The sequence below is a fragment of the Zootoca vivipara genome, chromosome 17, assembly GCF_963506605.1.
Source record: "Zootoca vivipara chromosome 17, rZooViv1.1, whole genome shotgun sequence".
In the NCBI taxonomy this organism is placed as follows: Eukaryota; Metazoa; Chordata; class Lepidosauria; order Squamata; family Lacertidae; genus Zootoca; species Zootoca vivipara.
In genome coordinates this window covers 8661905-8681626 of record NC_083292.1, presented here as the reverse complement: position 1 = coordinate 8681626, position 19722 = coordinate 8661905, and the positions used below count along the sequence as shown (strand labels likewise).

The window sequence follows — 19722 nt, the reverse complement described above, 5'->3', positions numbered from 1 at the left end:
AATGTACAAGCAAAAAGCTTGGGGGGGAAGAGAAGTGAAATGGACTACAGTGGCACCTCTACTTACGAATTTAATGCGTTCCGAACACACATTTGTAAGTCGAAAAAAATTGTAAGTCAAATCCCATAAGAATGCATTGGGAGAAAAAATTCGTAAGTAGAAGCAACCCTATCTAAAAATTCGTAAGTAGAAAAAATCCTATCTAAACCGCATCCAAGATGGCGGACGGAGCTCCATTCGTAAGTAGAAACATTCGTAAGTAGAGGTACAACTGTACATTATTTCTCTCCAGCAAATGTGGTGCAAGGGGCCGTGGCCCACAACCTCTTGTTTTGCACTGAGGAGAAAACCTTCCACTACTTTCCTGCCTTCAGAAACTCCCTACACTCCCTGAAGCAACTCACTAAAAAACAAACAAACTTCTATTCGTAGGAAGAGAATGTACACAAGCAAGGAGCGTTGCACTGGGCCACTGCATCCCAATGAGTCCCCACCCCATTCCTGAAATAGTCTTTGAACAATATCTGGTAAAGATGGATACAGGGTGGTTTTCTTCTTTCACCATGCAGCTTGCAAAACGTCTGTACCTTTTGAGGAAAATTGAATGAATGTCACTACTATACTTTTATTGTTTTTAGGTAAGCCACTTACAAGATTTTTTTTAAAAAAAATTATCAAGCAGAACAAAAAATGATAACACATCTTTTATATGTTTCAAACAGCACAATTTGATATCTGCAAATCATACTAGTAAGTCTGATTTTGCCAGATAAAGCAGGTGCTTTTCATCTCAATTTTCAAAGCCATTCCCACCTTCGAGAACAAGGTGGACTTGACTCCTTCATAATCGTAAGTCCACTTAGGTCTTCATCAGGATGCAGCTTTGCTTGCTGAAAGTTTTTGACTGTGTCATCATGTATCATTCACCCAAAAGCAGAAAGAGAACCAGAAAGATCAAACTGTGGGTGATCAAGCTGAACTGGGTGATCAAGGAATAAGCTCTCAAAGTACTTTGGAACAAAGCAAAGTCGGGGGGGGGGGGAGAACTTGAGTCGCTGGTGGCTAATAATATACAATTTACCATGTCATTCACAGCAACCAATTTAATTACAAGTATTGTTGTTCGGGAGCAATTGAAGATATTCATTGTCTAACTTTAAATTTGCATTTCCATGTGCTCATTAATAACCATGAACAGTGCTATTTTAAAAAAACAAAAGCTATTAAGAAAGATTTTAAACAAAGACATCTCATTTGCATACAATTCCAGTTATTTTTAGCACAGGCATGGAACATTTTTGAAGTCTCATTCATAGGACAATTTTTTTTGTGGGGGTGGGAAGCTGAGCACTTAAGGCAACCTTCCCCAACCTGGTGCCATCTGTTCCGGTTGGAGCTGATGGGAGTTGTAGCCTAAAACATCTGGCATCAAGTTGGGTAAAGCTGCCTTGCTTGGAACAGGTACTTGGCTAGGGCATTAACACAAGTCCCAGTTCAGTGGACACATAAGTGCTATGCAACTGGCTGTCACAGATACACCTCTCTTCCCACAGTTCATATATTTTAGTCTCTTTTCTCCCAGGCCATTCACTCTTAAAAGTGAATGGTAACCTCAGGGATGCATGAACAGTTTCTTGGAGAGACAGAGACACATTTATTCCCTTCCTATCTGTTAGCTGACTGAGTCAGGGATCACAGTGCCAGTCTTCTGCCATCTCCCCAAGAGTTCTCTTTCGTGCTGGAGGGAAATAAGACATCTCTCTCCAGCCCTCCCCACTGCCCCAAAGCTTTATGCTTCCATTGCAACCTCTATCCTCCTAGGCACAGTAAGTTATATTTATGGGCCCCTGAGAGAACCCAAGAATGTGAGAGCTACCGAGTAAGGACTAAAGTGAGCACTGGCTGTCTTATATACTTCAATTGTACTTCTAGTGTATTGGAACACATTTGTAAACAGCAAGCTATTCCACATAAAATATGCAGTAGGCCACAAGGAAAGGAGGGGCAGGTATACACCAACAGCTTCATTCTCTGCAGGGTGATGCTGTTTTTTAACAAGGAATACAGTGGTGCCTCGCAAGATGAAATTAATTCATGCTGCGAGTCGCTTCGTCTAGCGATAGTTTTGTCTTGCGAAGGGCAGGTTGCCGCGGCAACCCCCCCAAAAAAACCACCGAAAAACTTCGTCTTGCAAAGTGTGGCCATTGAAAACTTCGTCTTGCGAGTCACCAAAAACATCGCAAGACACATTCAGCTAGCGAGTTTTTCGTTGCGCAAGGCATTTGTCTTGCGAGGTACCACTGTATATCCATGGGGTTCAAGATCCCAACAGGTTAAAAATAAGCAAATACTCCTTTAACATGGGCTAGGGCAGAACTTTCCGAACTTTTCATGTTGGTGACACACTTTCCAGACATGCATCATTTCACGACACAGTAATCCAGTTTTACTAGCAAACCGGAGGTTAAACTAACCCCTTATCAAACCATTTTCGTGACAAGCCTATACACTGCAGCCGACACACTAACATGTCGTGATACACAGTTTGGAAAGCTCTGGGGTAAGGTTACGCTTTTAAGCATGGAGATTAGTGGAAAGGATTCATGCAGGGCAGGCATTTCTCTTTCCTAGTAAAAGGCTATAAGAGGAGGGAGATGGTGCTAGGGAAAGGAGAAGGTATGGCTGAGCAAGGGGAATAAAGGTAAAGGGGCCCCTGACCATCAGGCCCAGTCGTGCCCGACTCTGGGGTTGTGGCGCTCATCTCGCTCTAAAGGCCGAGGGAGCCGGCGTTTGTCCGCAGACAGCTTCTGGGTCATGTGGCCAGCATGACAAAAGCTGCTTCTGGCGAACCAGAGCAGCGCACGGAAACGGCGTTTACCTTCCCGCCGGAGCGGTCCCTATTTATCTACTTGCACTTTGATGTGCTTTCGAACTGCTAGGTGGGCAGGAGCTGGGACCGAACAACAGGAGCTCACCCCGTTGCAGGGATTCGAACCGCCAACCTTCTGATCAGCAAGCCCTAGACTCTGTGGTTTAACCCACAGCGCCACTTGGGTATAGAGGAATAGAGGTAGCCAATCTCAGAATGTATATGGTTAATTTACTGCTTATTTACAGTAAGGCTTAATCAGATTTGTAGACCGTAGCCTAAATATCTATAAAATGCCATTGTGTTTGTCCTCCAACCTCACCTTCATTTCGAAAGTTGCCATTACTAAGCAATAAAAGAGTGTCTCTATTTTCCTTGACCCTTGTGTGGCTTCTGTAAGACTTGAATGGTGGCTGGTAGGCACCCTGAACAGGAGGACTCCCAGGCCCCACTTGTGACCAAAACACACTTTTCTAGGATTCTACCGGCAGCCCATAAAACAAGATGACTAAAAATGTGTGCGCGCTGAGTAGCAAGAGCAGAACCTAGCAGTAAGGAAATTCCACAAATATTGAAGGAAGCTCTTTTCCTAGAGCATAAAGAAGTGTTAAGAGCTTTTGACCAGCATATGATCGTGCCATAGGAGACAAAGCAGAACTGAAGAGCAGAGAACCCTATGACAAGAAGCCAAGCGCTAAAGATTTGTCGTTATTTTCTACCATCGCACTTCCAAAGCAGCCAAGAATTCCTCCCTATTAAGGTTAACCTGATTTGTCAGAAAAAAGCAGGTGGGTCAGCGTTTTCCAGACATAGACTTGTAAACTCAAATTGAGGGGGGGGGACACCCAAAGGAAACCATGTGAACAAATGTCCAACAGGAGCCTAAAACCTTTGCTTCAAACCCAACTGATTAAGTTTACTGCACATGGGTACTAATAATTTGCCTTCAATGAAATATGCCTGCATTTGCAAGTATGCAGACTGTGGCATTATCAGGCACCACAAGGCATGTGTTTACACTGCCACAGCTGCTTCTAACGAATGCTTGGAGTTAACAGTTCTGCAAGAGTGTCAAGCAACTCTTAGGAACTCTCCTCTGCACCTATGGGAAATGCAAGAAGGGAAACCATAAAACCACCCACACCAGCTGCATGCCATCTCCCGCCTGTGAAAAGCTGAATGGGAAAGGGCATGTGTGAACCTGAGCTGCGGTTTTGATCAGTCCTCAGAAGAATTCCCATGTAAAAATACATCTGGACAGCCCACTGCCTTCAATTATGAGACAGGAGCTGCCCTAGATAGAGAGAAGTGACATCCTAAGGAAAAGGTAGCTTCCACCCCCGCTACGCTTGCTAGTTAATGTAAGAGAAACACAAAGGTAGTCTACGGACTCTGCCTCAGAGGTATAATTCTCTGCGGCAGCTCATTAATAATTTTCACCCTTCAGCAAGAAAAGCAACTCTGGTTTGGGTGAATACAAGAAGGGGAGAGAAAGGTTTTCAAAAAAGATTCCTTGGCATTAATTAAAGACTTAAATCTACTGAACATACATTGCACGGACACAATTAGCAAATTAAAGTGGAAGAAAATTCACTAGCCTACAATGGAGTTATTTCCCTTTAAGGTTTCCTTCATTTAATATAAAAAGACGATACCAGTAATAGTGAGCAATTTTTAAAAGAACTTTAGTGTGTTCAAAACACTTTATACACGTATCTTCCCCATGTTACAGATGTCTAACTGTCTTTAGCCAGAAGTTGGACATTTATTGTAGCCAGTCCCATGCTATAAACCAGGCATAGGCAAACTCCAGCCCTACAGATGTTTGGGACTACAATTCCCATCATCCATAGCAAACTGGACCAGTGGTCAGGGATGATGGGAATTGTAGTCCCAAACATCTGGAGGGCTGGAGTTTGCCTATGCCTGCTATAAACACTCAGAGACTGGTTTTGACTTCTGTCTCCTGAAGCCTTTTTTTTTCTGTTGGCGTGCCTTTATTATTACCCCCACATTGCCTAGGGAAGATTCAAACCCAAGGAATTCCTTATTTGTACTACAGCCTCTATGCTACATGAGTTTACAAAGGCACAATTGAAAGTTTAATTTGCCACCACAGAAATATGTCAGGGTTTTGGCACAGCTCTACCTTCATTGTTGTGAAATACAAGTTTGCAGTACAGAATTTCCAGCAACGAATCCCACAAGCATCGCATTCTGTCCAAAATGATGTTTACTTCTCCATGATGGCAAAAAATCGCTATACCTCAAGGACCACCTCACCCCATATGAACCTGCCTGGACCCTGAAATCATCCACTGAGGCCATTCTGCATGTGCCTCTTCCGCTAGAGCTCCAGAGAGTAGGGGGGGGGGGGGAGAACGGGCCTCTGCTGTGGCTCCAAGTTTGTGGAATCCTCTCCCCAGGGAGGTTCAGCTGGCGCCTTCTTTACACACTTTTAGGTGCTAGGTGCTAGGTGAAAACGTACCTCTTTAACCAGGCATTTGGCTGATTGACATTTAATGCCCCTTTAAATGTATTGTGGAAAGGGGGGGTTATTGAGTTGTCTTTGTTTTAATTTTCATTACGTTTTTTATGTTGATATTGTAATGTTTATGTTGTAAACCACCCTGGGATCTACGGGTGTAGGGCGTTATACAAATTAAATAAATAATGAAATAAAAATTAATATTTTGACTGAACCAGCTCAAGACATCCTTATCAAAAAGGCCCACTGGTAGGTTCACCATTTTCTACACTAAAGAAAAAATGAGGGGTGGGATAGACCCTGCCACCCACAGAATGACTAAAAAAGAGAGGCAATATTAAAGAGTAGCTGTAGATTAAATAAGTGCTTGATTGTGCCACGGCTGCAACCAGTATTTCATGAAATTGAATTACAGAAATTCTTTACTATTGATTTATAGGGCTGTTATTTCAAAATACGTCAGAACTAAAAAATATACCTGTACAGCTGTAGACCTTTTTTTAAAAAGAAGATCGTATACTATTTTAAAATCAATAAACCAGACGGCGATCTGGTTTAGCATAGTACAAATGTGAAAATACAATATATATTTTCAACATGGGAAAGTGTTTAAAGCTATTTTTGCACAAAAGATTTTAGGAAAGCAAATAAAATAAAATGGGAATAAAATTGGCCCACAACTGGGTATGGTCAGCAAGATAATCACGAAAGGCTTTAGGAGTATTGATCACAAGAAATTCTCTCAAGATGGTCCACTAGCTGCAAGGCAGCTGGCTTTGGCAGCCGCCTGTAAAAATTGTTTAATGATTCAGTTTTAATTGTAGTGTGGTAGTTCTAATAATCATCGTGTTCGGTAACAGAAGGCAACTGCCCTTCTAGAAGACAACTGCCCCTCATTTCATTGATCCGTAGAGTCGCTTAAAAGAGTAAATTGCCACAATTGTTTTACTGCCCAGAATTATAATTTTCAAATTCTTGTTCAATACTGCAAAGACGTGCAGAATACTGAAAATATATCCCCCCAAATAAACAGGATTCTAGAAGCTCTCTGTTCTGCCAGAAATTCTGATGTGAATATTTGCTTAAGTACTTAGAAAAAGAATTTAGAATACCTTTTTAAACCGGGCTTGTAAATAAGCCCATAGTCTGCATCTGTATTGGAGCTATTGTAAAATTTTGTTATTGTTTTACATTTGTTCTAGGGTTGCGATAGTTTTGTTTATAGTTGCATACTTTATTGTTGCAACCCATCCTGGGACGTTGTGGTGAGGGGTGCATAAGAAATCTAGTAAAATAAATAAAATAAACGTTACTAGCCTCAAAAGCAAGAACAATAAACCTGAATTGCCTGTTGGGAGGGGATGTCGGCTGTGTTCCCTCCTCCAGCAACCTGCTGCATTTCTATGAGGGATATGGAGGACAACTCTGGAAGCCCAAGGTATTTCCTTGGTCGATACAAAGCACAGTATTTAGAGTTTAAAAAACAAAAGCAATATAGTATCCTAGATTTTTTTTAAAAAAATATTCCCATTCAATCTTTATTGAGTAAGACCAACCATCTGTCTAGTTCAGTATTATCTACACCGACTGACAGTGGCCCTGCAGAACTTGAGACTGGGAATCTTTCCCAGCCCAACTTTGAGATGCTGTGGACTGAACCTAGATGCAAAGCAGATGCTCTATCTCCGAACCACAGCCCTATTAGAGCCCCTCATGAAAACGGGAAAACATTCCAAGCATTACCTTAAGGAGGAGGGGCCACAGCTCAGAATATGCTTTGCATCAGAGGACCCCAGGTATAAACTCTGCTATCTCTGTTCAAAGCAGATCTCAGGAAACAGGGTTGTAATGTATTTGCGTGAAGACCATGGGAGAATAGACTCACCTTACCCAACTTGCAACTTCTAAAGGAACTGGATCCCACACTTCATTAATGTGTCACAGGTGGAAGATTACTGGGACAACATTCTCCCCACCCCGTAAGTGGTGATAAACAGCTTGAAAACAGCTTGACCTACCACAGTAATGGCCTTTGCATCTGAGCCCACAAATGTCCTTCCACACAAATCCTTACATTTTCCCTCACTATAATGGTTTTTAAAAAGATATTCTCAAAATGCTCACTTCTGTGTCAGATACTGAGCTTCATGTGTGCATAATTAGATACACAGTCCATGAGGAATACTAAGAGGAATCTCCTCTTCCCCATAACCTACTGATCTTAGCTTCTAGAACTGTTTCCTTCCTTCCTTCCTTCCTTCCTTCCTTCCTTCCTTCCTTCCTTCCTTCCTTCCTTCCTTCCTTCCTTCCTTCCTTCCTTCCTTTTCTCTCCATCTTCAAACAGAAGCCCTTGGATGGCTGCTGCTAGCCATCCAATATTCACTTGCTCCGAAGACTGAGCAATATACAGTTTTATCTTCTTATGAATTTAATTTGACTTTGCTAGTTTTTATGCACATGCTTCCAACTCTCACCAGCTAGGCCTGCTCCAGCCCATCGGATATTTCAACTCCCAAGGATCTTCTGAGGTTGCCCCTGGCAACCTAGTACATTTGAGTTTCCATCCTTTGCCACTATCTCAGATATTGGTTATTTCATTTAAGAGCCACCCAAACACAATAGTTCAGTGTTTCCCAACCAGTGTGCCTCCAGATGTTTTGGGACAACAACTCCCATCATCCCTAGCTAGCAAGATCAGTGGTCAGGAATGATGGGAGTTGTAGTCCCAAAACATCTGGAGGCACACTGGTTGGGAAACACTGCAATAGTTCTCTGGGTGACACACAAATTTATTTTTAAAACACATTTTAAAAACTCAACAAAAATTAGAGCAATCAACACTTTAATGATATAAAAAACTGTTTTGAAGCAGATATATCAAGATTGAAACATCGCACACAATACAGAGTCGAAGCAATGAATTTCACACAGCTGTAGAAGCATGCTACAACCACAGTGTAATGCGAAGATTAAACATTTGGATTTAAATCTAAAGATTTTAAAAGGCCTGAGAAAATAAAAAGGCCTTTTTCTAGTACCAAGAAGGCATTAAGGTGGGCACCAAATGGAACTCTAGTGAGTACTCTCTGTACAAACAACCTTGGCAGATAAAAGTAATTAATAAAACAAAAGCCAGATGCTTACATCACTCCTGAATGCACAGACACTACTGAAATCAAATGATGTGCAACTGGCAGAGTGACTGCACCCCCATAGCCTCTCAGACAGCCCCCCTCTCTCACACTACTTGCCTAGGGCCAACTGTGTCCTTATCCTTGTCCAGAAACACCAGCAAAAGCTTGCATTTTGCCTTAAATGCCTTGATTCTGATAAAAAGCACTTCCGAATCTTGAATTTAAGTGAAGCCTGAAGGAAATTTTTTTTGGGGGGGGGGGAATCTCACAACATTTGTAGCTTTTAAAAAGAGATTCACATAAAATATTCAGTTTACACAACAATGTGAAATCTCAAGTTATTCAGGTACCATTTAATAATTTGTGGGAGTGTGTGTTTTTTTTGGGGGGGACACACACTTATTTTTTTCCTTAGTGCTTTTAAACTACATCAGAATTTCAAATGCTAGATCTAACGTGAGCTAAGTGGTACAAACACTGGACAAGGGAGAGCAGGGTTCAAATCCCTGCTTAGTCATGAAGCTCACTGGATGAGTCACTATCCAGTTGAAGTTGAACTACAGGATTATTGTAAGAAAAAAATAGAATAGCCCCAAAATGAGCTCCACGGAGGAAGGGTGGGGTACATATGTTAAAGAAAATGAGAAATTAACCATGGGTGTGATTTGTGTCAGAACACAAGATGCAAAAGGTGTACACATGGAATCAGGGGATGCCACTGCTGAAACTTCAAAGGATGTACAGCGAAGGATGGGGAAGCAAACTTTTCACTTTTTTAAAAGGGGGGGAACATCGGAAACAGAGTGTTTTGGCCCAATTTAATATTTCTTTTATAACATTTCAGTAACTTTGATGTAACCCAACATGTTATTAATTTCAGATCTATTTTCCCTCTGGAAAAAGCTTTCACTCAAGTCTAATAAATACTAACATTTCAAGCAATGCTGGCTTTTCTCTCCTACCCTGCCCCAAGCAAAGTTCTTTGCAGTATATGCCACTATGGTTGAAAACACCTTTGCTTTGCTCACCTCTATATTGAAGACATGCTCCTCCATTTTCTCAACCTCTGCATCTGCCAGGGGATTCTTCAGGTTCTGCAAGAACAGTGCAGCTTTCCTTTTTCGTTCCGCCTGAAGCTGCTTTTCTTTCGATTCCTTGGAGGCTTGGGCTAGCTTTTCCCTTGCTGCCGCTGCTAATCTGTCCTCTAGTTTCTGCTTTGCTAGGGGAAAACAGGGATACAGAATGTGGAGAGTTTACAAGGAGGTAACTTGCTTATCACATTAGGAGGTCAACGGTTTCTTAGCCTGAGCTGCACCCTTGAGTCTAGAAAACACATGTCTATGTAGCTCCTAAAGAGCACCTTGGGATATATATATATGCCTTAAAATGCAGTAGATGCTGGACAAAATGAAAGCAGAGGGGAGAAAACATTTGGTTGGGAGAGATTAAAAGACAAAACAATGTAAGATTATGAACACTGGACTAGGAAGAAAGGGGGGGGGGAGATGAGTTTTGTAATAGAGAGTGCAACAGAAACTGAGAGTTCGGTTCACCAAGAGAGAGAAGTCACAGAAATGAACAACAGAACTGGAGAGGAGGTTTAATAGGAATGTCAGGACCACTGCTTCACCTAACTCAGAACAACTATTCAGGGTTTCAGACGGGGATTCTTCCCAGTTCTATGTAGAATGGCTTTTCAAATGTAAAGAACTGAACTACAAGCCTTAAATTAGTGTCTGATGAATGGAGAGACTGAGATGGGGAACAGGGAGCATGCAACATAGATAGATAAGAAGGCACAAGACCATGGCGAGACTTAAAGGTTAAAAGGAAGAAATTGAAACTTAATACAAAACAATAGAGGAAGCCAGTGGAGTGAAACATATAGAGAGTAACATGATTTAAGTAAGAAGAAGAAAAAGTTAACAGCCTGAGAAATCCTTTTGGATAAAGGTGCATGCATTGCTTGTGTATCTGCAAAATTTTGTGGGGTGCATTCTTGCTTATGAATAGATAGGACTGGATGTGATCTGCTCTGGATGGGGTCACACTCCCTCAGAAGCAGCCAATACATAGCTTGGGTTTTTTTTTGGGGGGGGGGTGTATTAACACTGGCCTGCGAGCGCTTCAGTTGGAGAACAGCCTTTACCAAATATGTCATGGGCTTTGAAGAAACTTGATCTCAGGACGCAAGGGAGAAACATGCTAAGAGGAAGGCACGCTTGGCAAATCCACACCGTGATAAACTCCCGCCTGGAAACCAGTCCCCACTGTGGAAGGATGTGTGGATCCAGAATTGGCCTCCACAGTCACTTACGGACCCATTGTTAAAATCGTGTTTATGGAAGACAATCTTACTCGGCTACGAGTGATCGCAGAAGAAGAAGAAGAAGAAGAAGAAGAAGAAGAAGAAGAAGAAGAAGAAGAAGAAGAAGAAGAAGAAGAAGAAGACTTTTGTTTGAGTCTCAAGTAGCTTTGGTGATGTGGAGTGCCTTCCATCAGCCCCAGTTGGTGGATCAGTATACCCTTCTGGACAGGGGCAGCCTAACATCCATTGCCTATGCCCTGGTAATCACTAGGTTGAATTACTGCAATGTGTTATAGGTTGGGTTGCCTTTTAAAACAGTTCAAAAAGTACAGCTGAAGCACAATTTGGCAGCTGGACTGATGACAGGGGCAAGGCAGTCTGAACATACACCGCCATTTCTGGCCCAACTAGTTACGGGGCTAATTTGAGGTGCTGGTTTTGACTGACAGCTGTATGCAGCTCAGGCCATTTCAGTGGTGGCACTATGCCTGTGGAATGCACTCGCCAGTGAGGCACAACTTTACATATTTTTAGGTACCAGGAAACAACTCTTTTTCTTTACTTGGGCATTTGGCCCTTAATTTGAGATCTAAAGGTAAAGGTAAAGGGACCCCTGACCATTAGGTCCAGTCGTGACCGACTCTGGGGTTGCGCGCTCATCTCGCATTATTGGCCAAGGGAGCCGGCGTATAGCTTCCGGGTCATGTGGCCAGCATGACAAAGCCGCTTCTGGAAAACCAGAGCAGCACATGGAAACGCCGTTTACCTTCCCGCTGTAGCGGTCCCTATTTATCTACTTGCATTTTGACGTGCTTTCGAACTGCTAGGTTGGCAGGAAATTTGAGATCTACTTGTATATAATTTCATGCCCACTGACTCTCCCCGACCACCTAATCAAGATGGTTGGACAGGAATGTGGACGGGGCTCCCCGCACAGAGTTTGCAGGCTATATGTATAAGCCACATGGTTTTTAGAAATGTACCTGATGAATTAGCCTAGAAACTAATAATTTCAGAGCACAGATTTCTCAAAGCATTGACAGAACCTGTCTCTTGCATTATGCAATAGTATTCTGTAATTCCTCAGTGTATACAGAGGCACCTAAATTCTTCACTCTTGAGTATCTTACAGACCATATGGCTGCAACAGCTTCAATACATCACCACTGGCATTTCAGAATTATGAGAAAGAGCAGCAGCATGTAAGTGCAACTGAAGACTTGCCACAAGCTAGGTTATAGAATTCCTCGTGGAAATGCTAGCTTTTTGCGCCCCCCAAGCATTTTCATTTCTCTTTCAGAAAAAGAAAGAAGGCAAAATAAATCTTGGCTACTTTTAAATGTGCTTAATGTAATTTGTGACTATGCCAAATGCTTGCTGAGATGAGGAGGACAAAAGAGAGTAGCAAATTCTCCCCTGCCCCCGGGTCTATTTCCAAACCCAGCACTCTACAGGAGTGGTTCCCAAAGTGTAGTCCATCAGCTTCATTCAGGTGGTCTGCGGTGGTGACTAAGTTTTAGCATATATTGCTATAATTGATAAACGAAAGGCAGAAAAATCATTAAGTGATCCATTAAGAGCCTCAGCAATTTTGAAGTGGTGGAAGTTAGGGGTTGGGAATACCCACAACTGAAAATATGAGTAACTGGAACCAGACGTTCAGAATTACTGATGGACAAGAGTTTACACATTGGGAGGGACAATGTGGTAATTTAGCCACTTGAACAATGGAAAACATGGAACTGTGGATGGTGAATCCCAAGCTGTAAAGAGGTAATTGGTCAAATTCAAACCAAACTTGAACTTATAATGCCTTAAATCCCACTATTAGCTGAATGAAATAGCTTAATTGATTTGTGGATTATATGTTTCTTGGATTGTGGATCATGCTACTATGGATTAATGGGATTGTTCTTTTACACTAATTTACATGGGAGTAAGTTCCAATAAATTGAATGGGACTGAATAGATATGCCTAGGGTGTGCAGTTACAGAATAATGATTTCTTCAGGAGAGTAAACTTTAACATGTTCCATGGATTAACAGCTCACATGTACACATTTTCACAGAGGAACAATCATTAACACCCCAGCAAATAAAATTGAACAAGGAGTAAGGGAAGTGTTTTCAGAAATGCACTAGGAACAGAGCTATTACCCTACATACTAGCATTACTTTAAAAGCAAGAAGCACATTTTTATGCAAGAACCCAGTGCAAGAGCGGTAAAATATTTCTAACTCTGTGGCACCATCATCAACATTTCTAAGCAGCTAAATTCCTTCAAGCTCATTATTAAAGTTCCAAATATCACATTTTTCAGCATTTCACACTTTTGATTCTATAACGCTCAACTGTGACTAATCAGAAGTACGGTATATTATGTCTGTTTCTAATTTTCTCATTTCAGGTTTGGGCAAATGCTCACACATTTTGGGATTGATATACATATTAAAAATGTATTTAATATGAGCATTTTAAAAACAAGTAAACACTAAATAGTTCTTTTCTCACGAACACCTACCATTTAACCTTGAAAACTAAACATACAGCTTTCCTGACTGTTAGTTCTTTTTCAATAATGTTATAAAGAGTTTTTTACAAAATATTAGCAAATATATTTAAATATATTATAGAGCCATTTTCAGAATGAGAAACATTCCTCCTTTAATTTGATGTTTAGCAGTTGTTTTTTTACCTGCAGATATGAAATAATGAACTCATAGTTAACTATAGAACCTGACACTCCAAAAGATACTTCCTGTAGGAGAATTTTTAATAAATAATTCCATTTGGAAGTGACTTCATTATTTTTTATTAAAAACCATATCTTTGCATATCAGTAAGATGCCTATTTATAAGATCTGAAAGGCAACATATTCTCTGCAGCAACATTATGAATTCTTCATCAAATTAAACTTTTATATTTTACTGAATTAAGATGCACAGATGCAGATTAAAAGTATAATCCAATTCAACATAAGGTTTTCAGCAATTTACTGAAAATGAGGAAACAAATGCCCTTTCCCCCAGCTGCTTCCATTATTTGATTTCTAATAAATCAAATGTCAAAGTCTGGAGAAGGTAACATAATTTACCCGCCAGAACTTTATAAGAATTTTGTTTGTTAATAAAGCAGTCTATGCTAAAACAGAGAATTAATATTATGCAAGCTTTGTTTTGCAGGGGTTTCTTTCTTTCTGTATGTGCTATACACACAAAAATATTATACAACACAAGGTTACAGGAAAGAAATGAAAAGGTGAAGAAAATTTCATAGGGGTCAAGCATTGTAATATGACAAAACTTGATATAGACACCTCTGGCTGCTGCCAATACAATCTTAAGCATCCATGATGAGCAACAACAGGACCAGAAGCACCCCAGGGCTTTTTAGCCAAAACACCATCTATAATGTGCTCGTTTCCCAGGTCACAAGGCATGATGACATTATGTCAGCCCCATCAGTTCAGAAGGGTGTTCTCCAACCACATGTTTATGGGAAACCTGCAAGTAGGACATGAGCACAACAGCAATGCTGTGGAGAAACAAAGTGCTTGGTATTCAAAGACTGTACTGGAGGCAGTACAAAGCCACCACAGCCTCCATGAATCTGTCTAATTCTGTTTTGTTGTTGTTGTTGTTTAGTCGTGTCCGACTCTTCGTGACCCCATGGACCATAGCACGCCAGGCACTCCTGTCTTGCACTGCCTCCCGCAGTTTGGTCAAACTCATGTTCGTAGCAATTCTGTTTTAACACTACCCAATTTGGGACCATCCTGTGGCAGTAAATTCAAGTTTAACTTAGTGTTGTGTGAAGAAGTACTTTCTTTTGCCTGTTCTGAATCTTCTCATCTTCAGTTTCACTGGATGACCAGAACTTCTCCTTAGCCACTGCCTCACACTCTGCAAAGTTTTGCTTTGCTTTTTAAATACATCTCTCTCATGTCTCCCCCACTCGCCTTTCTTCTAAGCTAAAAATACCTTCACGTATGAGTTCTTAAAGAATCTTTCATTCACCTGCATCCAGTACCTGCTATGGACAAACACTCACCAGCAGCATCAGGATCAAATTAAAGGCTTTCACAGTAAGGCTAAAATGTGCCCTTATGTTTAAAGTTTCAATATGGCGTATATTGCCTCCATTTTTCAAGGATTTACTTCCTTTAAGTCAAACTCTTTTCCAGTAATCCTGGAACTGCTAGATCCCAACCCTAGCCCCTCGAAAGAGCTCTACTGAATGAATTATCAACAATGACCAGTTAAGACCCAGGATGATATCCACATGCTGCTGGTTGCCGAAAAGTGGGTAGAGAAGACCCAGGACTCTATAGCAGATGGCCAAGGACACTGCCCTCATCAACAATTTTAATTGCCCACAGGTTGAGCATCTCCTCCACATAGCTCAGTCCTGCTATTTATGTGGCATGTAGATTCTGGAAAGACAAAATGTAAGCATACCAGAGTATACTGCTTGAGCCATCACATGACTCTGTTCTTCTTCTATGCCGCATTAAAGCAAATAGCGTTGGAGTCCAAAGCACAAGGGCAAGGCCATGGATGGCTGCACCTGAAGATATGCCTGCCAATTCAGGGTCTCCAAATTAAGTGGTATGAGCTAGAATTTGCAGCATGTAAACAGGATGTGCTGCCCTGCTGATCAGATGACGGCAGGTGGCTAGGATCTTTGTAGTTTTGCCACGTTTGGCCAAGTGGAGGCTTCATACTGGTGGTCAGTCATAGGGCCCTTTCCGTACCTGAAAGCCTCTGAGGCCTGAGTGTGCAGGGTTCACAGCTGCCGGGTTAGCTCACAATGCCAGAAGTTCCTGACATTCTTAAATGAAGCACTGAGCACTTGCAAGGAGAACCCAGCCACCTGACCTAGTTGCTGCAGGAATAGCACCTAGTCAGGGGAGTAATACACTAATCTGAGTCTGTGCACCCACAACTCCATTGTATTTCATATCAGCCTGGGATGCAGTACACCCCTGGCCTCACAGATGAGTCCTCCAAAATTTAAAATGCACTAAGCACTGCCTCAGAAGATTTCAAGACTTTGAAGAAATATGAAGTTTGTATTTTTAAGTTGTGTACTGATGGCTAAAGTAATATAGTGTCTCTGAAGTTATGCTGCCCAAGTGATGGTGGTAATACATTTTGTGACAGCTACTATTCCAGACCTGAAGGAGCAATTAAAACTCAATTTGTTTAATTATAAGAACATTACAACACATATAAAATTGTTGAGTAGTTTACAGACCAATTCTGAAATGTGCTTCCCTAGCACCACACACTAGATGCATGACTAAGACTACAGCTACTTTGACAATCGGCATCTCTGAAACACAATCCATGTTTAGTAAAGAAAAGAAAACATGAATGAGAAGTTGTTGTGGTCCAACTCAGCTCAAAGCTTGCAGTGCACGCTGTGGCCAATTCACAGCATTCCTGGGGCCTTTGTACACTGAGCATGAAATACAACATTTCAATGATTACATCTAGTTGGTATACTGTGGATAATTTTGTTCACTTCACAACATCAGCAATTTATTTGTATCTACCATAGGCCACTGTAGTTTACAAAAGAGTTCCGGAATTCAAGATTTTTAAAAAAATCAAATCATAACTATAAGACATAACAAAAAGTAGCAACTCCCTGGTTTTTTGTTTACTATCAATTTCCTTCCCTTTAAGTCCACTATCAAAACAAGCAGTCTGCCAACAGTACACATTTACAAGCTCTAAGCATTTCCTCTCCTCTCCACAGTACTGATGCTTTTACCTTGTTTGGCTTCCAGCTCCTCCTGTGTCAGCTGAGGCTTCTTCTCTTCAGCAGCCCCGCTGGATATGGCAAATGCTGAATGGCTGTTTGAGGTGCTGCTGGCATTCTCTTGGCCTTCCTTGCCTTCTTCCCCCTCCTCGTCGCTGTCATCATCAAGTTTCACACGGTTCTTCTCCAAGGGAAGCATGTCATTTTCTTTGGCCCTGATTGCAAAGCTTATTGGTGCAAAGGATGCTATTAAAAAGGAAGTGACAAATAGTGAGATATTGTTGACTAGGCAATCTATGAATCATTTTGTAATGAAAACAGCTTCACCTCTGCACAAGAGGGGAAGCAGCAGTAGGCTAAAGAGAACTCCCAAGATCAGAGAACAACAAATACTTAGCTAACCATCTCAACTGAAGATCCTCTCTACCCCCCCCCCCCGAGGCTCAATGAAAACTGGCTTTGCTCAGTGGTACAGAATGCTGACTATTGGGGGGTGAGGGTGGGGCAGAATAGAGTATCCTGAAAGCAGGCACAACTGGCTGGCTTGAAACCTGAACAGGAGCATTCTACACCGCAACATGTTGCCCTGGGTCTCATCTCTGGTACATTGTGCAGCTGGTGTAGCTTTCTAACAGAGGCTGTTTATCGTTGCTTATTTATTATGGTTTTATCTCATTGTTTGTCTGTGGATCTTTATGGCTTAAAAGAGGATTGCAAATATTAAACAGAATAAATATTGAAACTAAATAGCCTGCTATCTACTTCTATAGTTGTCTTAACACTCAAAACCGCTGATAAGGGGGGTGGGGGGGAAGGGTTACAGGCTAGGAACTTGGTTTTAGTTCACTCTTGTCTCTGGAGAAAATAAAAGAAATAATTCGCAGTGCCCCAACTTCTTGCTCCTTTTCTTCCCCTCTGCAGACTGAATGCTCTGTAAAGCACATTCTTTTGAGGCTGAAAATCATCCTGCTAAACAGGATGGAAGAGCCCGCATGTAAACCAGCACCAATACATCTCTCTCCACCACATTTAAATGGTCCTGTAAAAACAGTGGAAAAACAAATGATCCCCTTAAGTACTTAACATATTCTGTATGTACCTGTTAGGCTTAGAAAATCATTAAGTTGGTGGTAGTGAGGGGAATCATTACCTTACCCTCATGGTTAAAGGGTAAATTCTGATCTGAAGATTTGGAACTACTACAAAAGCCTTTTAGAAGGCAGGGATAGAATGATGCTCGCTTTTCTAAGATAATGTCACCCGCCCCTCCTTGCATGCATGCAAGCAGCTGAAGCTTTCCTTATAAGCAGTTGTGCTTTGAGCCCTAGCCAAATATAGGCAGCCTGCCTTTGTGTTTTTGAAAAAGAATTATGAACGGACACAAAGCATTTAGAATGGAAACTTTATAGAAGCCTTAACCGTGGAGGCCGCTAGGGCTAGCTCTATCACTCATTTATATAGCAGTCCTAACGGGCAACTGCTTAAAAAGCTTTGCCTTGTTCAGTCTTGGTAACGATTCTCAGGCAATTGGTAAAATGGAGCTGACAGAGAGATAAACTGGCCGTGAATGCCTGTAATGCCGTTCTGCTGCTGAAGCTGAAGCAATTCTGGCCCATCAAACTGCCTGGATGGGAGACTACCTGGGAACTATACTTAAGGTACTTGAGCTTTTTGGAAGGAAAACAAGGTATAAAGGTGGTAAGTCGAGCCAGAATATGAAACCAGGTTTTCTAAATTTGGGTTTGATAGTCTAACGAGATCTAGCCACATGTAACTCCCGCTTTATACAACCTCTACCATTACTGATTCGGAGAGGGCCTATACACCAGTATACAGTACATCAGTGATAACAGCACCTCAATTGCATGTAGAACGTCCCAGGTTCACAAGTTAACAAGATGTCTGGTAGCAAATGATAGAAATAACATTCTTCTGCTGGGGACCATGGAGAGCCATTCCCGGTCTGAATAGAAGATACCAGGCTAATTGGGCAAATAGTCTAACCTGGTACAGTCATACCTCATGTTGCGTACGCTGCGGCTTGCGTTTTTCCAGGTTGCAAATGCGGCAGACCCGAAGTGTTTACGGTACTTTCGAGTTCTACCATGCGCACATGTGCAGAAGTGTTCTGCGCACTTTCGCGCATGCACTCTATTGCTGCTCGGGCTGCGGACTTTTTGGGGTGCAAATGGCACCCCGGAACAGACTGGGTCCGCAACCCAAGGTACCACTGTATATGGCAACTTCATACATTCCTAATGCTCAAACCTGGATCCACTGCTTGAACGTTTCCCCCCTGCTAATGCTACAAACCATGTAATTCAATTTTTGGCCCTTTGTGGTTTATTATCTTTTCAAAAGGCCATTTTCAAACCTGACCTCTTAATTAGACAGCCTAACCCACTGCAACTTTAAAAAAATGAAAGACTTTTCCACCTTTCCCCCACTAAATCTGACACCAAGAGGATTTGCTAGCTCACCCAAAGGTACTTGGAAGATTTCATTTAATACCAGCCTCCAAAAAAATAATTACTTTGAGGAATTAATTGCATTGCAGCACAGCAGAAAGAAAGGCAAAGCCTATGCATTTCTTCCTGTCTACAGCATTTCACAGCTTGCCTTGCAACTGGCAGAAACTCTTGTCGTATTGGAACATTTGTTCCCACCCTCTACTGGAAATGAAAACAGATGAACGACTCCTCCATCACTATGATCCCCTCCCCACCACCACCAAAAAGAAGCCAAACCATTTTACACAGCTATGGTCTGGCAGCAGCTTCCTCTAAATTAAACACGTGCAAGGGATTGCCTACACATATTTTTTTCCAGTTTAACTGCTGCCTACTGCGAAAAACTCTTGAAATTCAAAGGTTTGATTTTATTGGAACAAAGAATACAGGAGTTTCATCTGGCAAGCGTTCTGCTACTTATAAAAATAAGAGTTTCCAGCTCTGTGGTGCTGCAATCTAATCACTAGTCACATGAATACTTCATTGAACCAAGTCAGGCCATTGCGCCCCCCCCCCCCCCCGGTCCAGACCTGACTTATAAGTTTTCTTGCATTCCAGGCAGAAAGAAACCAATAATTTCCCAGCCTTGATACACAACTCTTTACAAGGACTGAACTTGGGACCTTCTGTTCCATCAGTAGCTGA

The 19722-nt window shown here is 41.7% G+C and overlaps 1 protein-coding gene across 6 annotated transcripts in view; it reads right to left on the bottom strand.

Moving 5' to 3' along the window:
• Window positions 1-19722, bottom strand: part of SFSWAP (splicing factor SWAP) — a 97735-nt gene that overhangs the window by 32735 nt on the left and 45278 nt on the right. For all 6 annotated transcript variants that reach the window (XM_035099207.2, XM_035099209.2, XM_035099211.2 and 3 more), the window contains 2 exons: window positions 16580-16813; window positions 9520-9710 (listed from right to left, as the gene is read on the bottom strand). In XM_035099207.2, the coding sequence (XP_034955098.1) occupies window positions 9520-9710; window positions 16580-16813 (425 nt within the window). The remainder of the gene's footprint in view (window positions 1-9519; window positions 9711-16579; window positions 16814-19722) is intronic.